This window comes from Bison bison, unplaced genomic scaffold (assembly GCF_000754665.1).
Source record: "Bison bison bison isolate TAMUID 2011002044 unplaced genomic scaffold, Bison_UMD1.0 scf7180017858625, whole genome shotgun sequence".
NCBI lineage: Eukaryota > Metazoa > Chordata > Mammalia > Artiodactyla > Bovidae > Bison > Bison bison.
Window position 1 is genome coordinate 29,622 of NW_011489197.1, and position 2,551 is coordinate 32,172.

Sequence of the window (2,551 nt, forward strand, 5' to 3'; positions counted from 1 at the left end):
AGTGGGGTGATGGTCCCCTCTCCCCCACCTTTTCCAACAGTGGAGCCGCCCATCCTACCTGGATAGCAAAGGTTCCTAGCACGATGGTGCAGAAGATGGGGTTGCTGAAGATGCCATGGAACACATTGCGCTCGCCATGGATCTTGCGGGCATTGATCTCGTTGAAGAGCTGCATCATGACGAAGGTGTTGAAGATGATGGTGTAGTGCTCAGAGGGTGGCGAGTGCAGGGGAGCGTTCCGTCCACTGTCAATGTCAAAGAAGAGCTCCCCTGCAAGCCCAGGGCCACATGAGGAGAGCTGGACCCAGGTGGGTGATACCTCCCACCGGGTGATACAGGGGAAGTCATGAGTCCCCTAGCACCCCTGGGCTAATCCACATTAGGTCACAGCAAAGGCTGGATCCTGACCACGGGGGCTGTCACCCAGGATAGGAGTGTCCCCAGGACATGAGTGAAGACAATGAAACCCATTTGCACATTGACTTGAGCTAGGGAAGGAATGGGAACTGAAGTCTCAGGGCAGGCCTGACCCTCCTCTGCCCTGCCTGTCCTGTCACAAGGACCAACCTTGGCTTAGTCATGAACAGCTTTTGCTCCCAAGATTGCACAGAAAGGTTCCATGAGAGTATCCCCAGAGGCTGTCTTTTGGTGCCCCCAAAAGACGTTTTGCGTGAGTATTACCCTCGGCCAGCACCATCACCACACTGAGCTTCAAGTCTGCTCCCAGGAATGTGTGCTGAAAGCCAAGCCACCAAGGGTCACCTGACCCCTGATGTCAGGCAGAGAGGCCACAAACAGAGGAAGTGACAATCCCACTCCATGTAAATAAAAGAATCGCATAAAAGTTGCTGATGCCAGACACAGAAGAAAACTCCCAGGATAGCAGTGAAGTGAAGACTGAGAGGTCCTCACTGGAAATCAGATTCCCAAGTACCTGTCCCTTCCACTGCTACACAGGGCCAGAACCTATGTGGCTCTGGATCAACCTACCGACAAAGAGCAGGGTGAAGATGATGGTGAGCTGGTAGACGGCATGGCCCAGGATGTTCTTCATCATGGTCCGTGAGATCAGGGGCTTGTCCCGGCCGTATGGCTTCCGCAGCAGCAGCGACTCAGTGGGTGGCTCTGTTGCCAGAGCCAGAGAGGCGAATGTGTCCATGATCAAATTCACCCACAACATCTGCACGGCTTTGAGAGGAGAGTCCTGTGGAGAGCAGCCAGTCACCCCAACATGGGCCTGGAACCCTCACTGGCCCCCCCACACCCTGGGAAGAAACTCAGGCAGGAGTCAATGTCACTGGCCCTGGGAAGAAACTCAGCTAGGGGTCAATGTCACTGGAATTTAATTCAAGTGAAATTGCAACAAATCCAGCCTTCCCGTAACATTCTGACATTTCTATCCCTATGTTTCCTTAAGGTGAGCAGAGAGTTTTCGCTGGCTCTCAGATTGCTGCTCTTAAAATGTTGTTAGTCTCACTTCTCTCACCTGCTGGCATTGATGTAGAAGATGTGGTCCCAATTGTTAGCAGGAGGTTGCCACCCCCTTGTCAGTTGTCCCAGACCATAAAAGAGCATGATGGATGGGTGCTCTCCTGTGCTCCCATGCCCATGGGCCAGGAAGAGGTAGAAACTGCACTGGGCCTTCCTCCTCATCACTTCTGACTTCTTGGTTAAAAATGAGCCTCACAGAAGATAGACACCAAGGACATCCTGTAGGAGTCCATTCCTATGAAACTTCCAGAACTGACAGATCCATGGAAACAGAAAGCAAATGGGTGGGTGCCAGGGGTGGGGGGAGAGGAGAGTGGAGTGTGGCTGTTTAGTGGGTACAGGTATAGGTAACGGTTGCATAAGATGGAGACAGCATCAAAAACCACTGAATTGTACACTTTGGTTCAAACGGCTATTATGGTACAGAGGATGTTATGAGGATTTTATCTCAATTAAAAAATACCTTTGAAAGAGAGACAAATTCTGAATACTCACTAATGGGGAGAATTGGATGACAGAAAAAGGGGAAGAGGCTCCTGCAGAGGTTAACCACAGAGTTCCCAGCAGACACAGGACAAGACTTGCACACACAAGTCTACAGTGGCCACAGGTGTAAACAACCCAAATGCCCACTGATGAAAGGATGCAGAAAAGCTAGGTGGTCTATCCATACAATGGAACATCAGTCCGCCATCCATAGGAATAAAGTACCTACTACAACATGAATGGACCTTAAGAACATTGTGCTAAGTGAAGAAGCCAGACACAAATGACCACCTATGATTTGCTTCCATGGAGTTGAAATGCCCAGAAGTGGTGGAAGGCGAGTGGGGAGTGACTGCTGATGAGGATGGCACTTCCTTCGGGGTGATGAAAACACGATGCAACTAGACAGAGGTGATGATGGCACAGTGCTGTGAATGTACTTAAAAGTCATTGAACGGTGAATTTTTGTTAGGTGAATTCTATCTAAAAGGAAAAAAAGTCAGCAGCAAAGAAAAACCTGGCTTCCACCACTGGGCCCTGAGGCCCAGGCGCACCAGGTGGGAGAGCTGTGGTC

At 50.6% G+C, this 2,551-nt stretch overlaps 1 protein-coding gene across 1 annotated transcript in view; it reads right to left on the reverse strand.

Moving 5' to 3' along the window:
* Positions 1–58: 58 nt before the first annotated feature.
* The window catches only part of LOC104979906 (plasma membrane calcium-transporting ATPase 3-like), a gene marked incomplete at both ends in the record, with an annotated part of 9,068 nt that continues 6,575 nt past the window's right edge, over positions 59–2,551 (reverse strand). Inside the window, 2 exons of the mRNA XM_010828460.1 lie at positions 59–270; positions 991–1,204. Of these exons, the coding sequence (XP_010826762.1) occupies positions 59–270; positions 991–1,204 (426 nt within the window). The remainder of the gene's footprint in view (positions 271–990; positions 1,205–2,551) is intronic.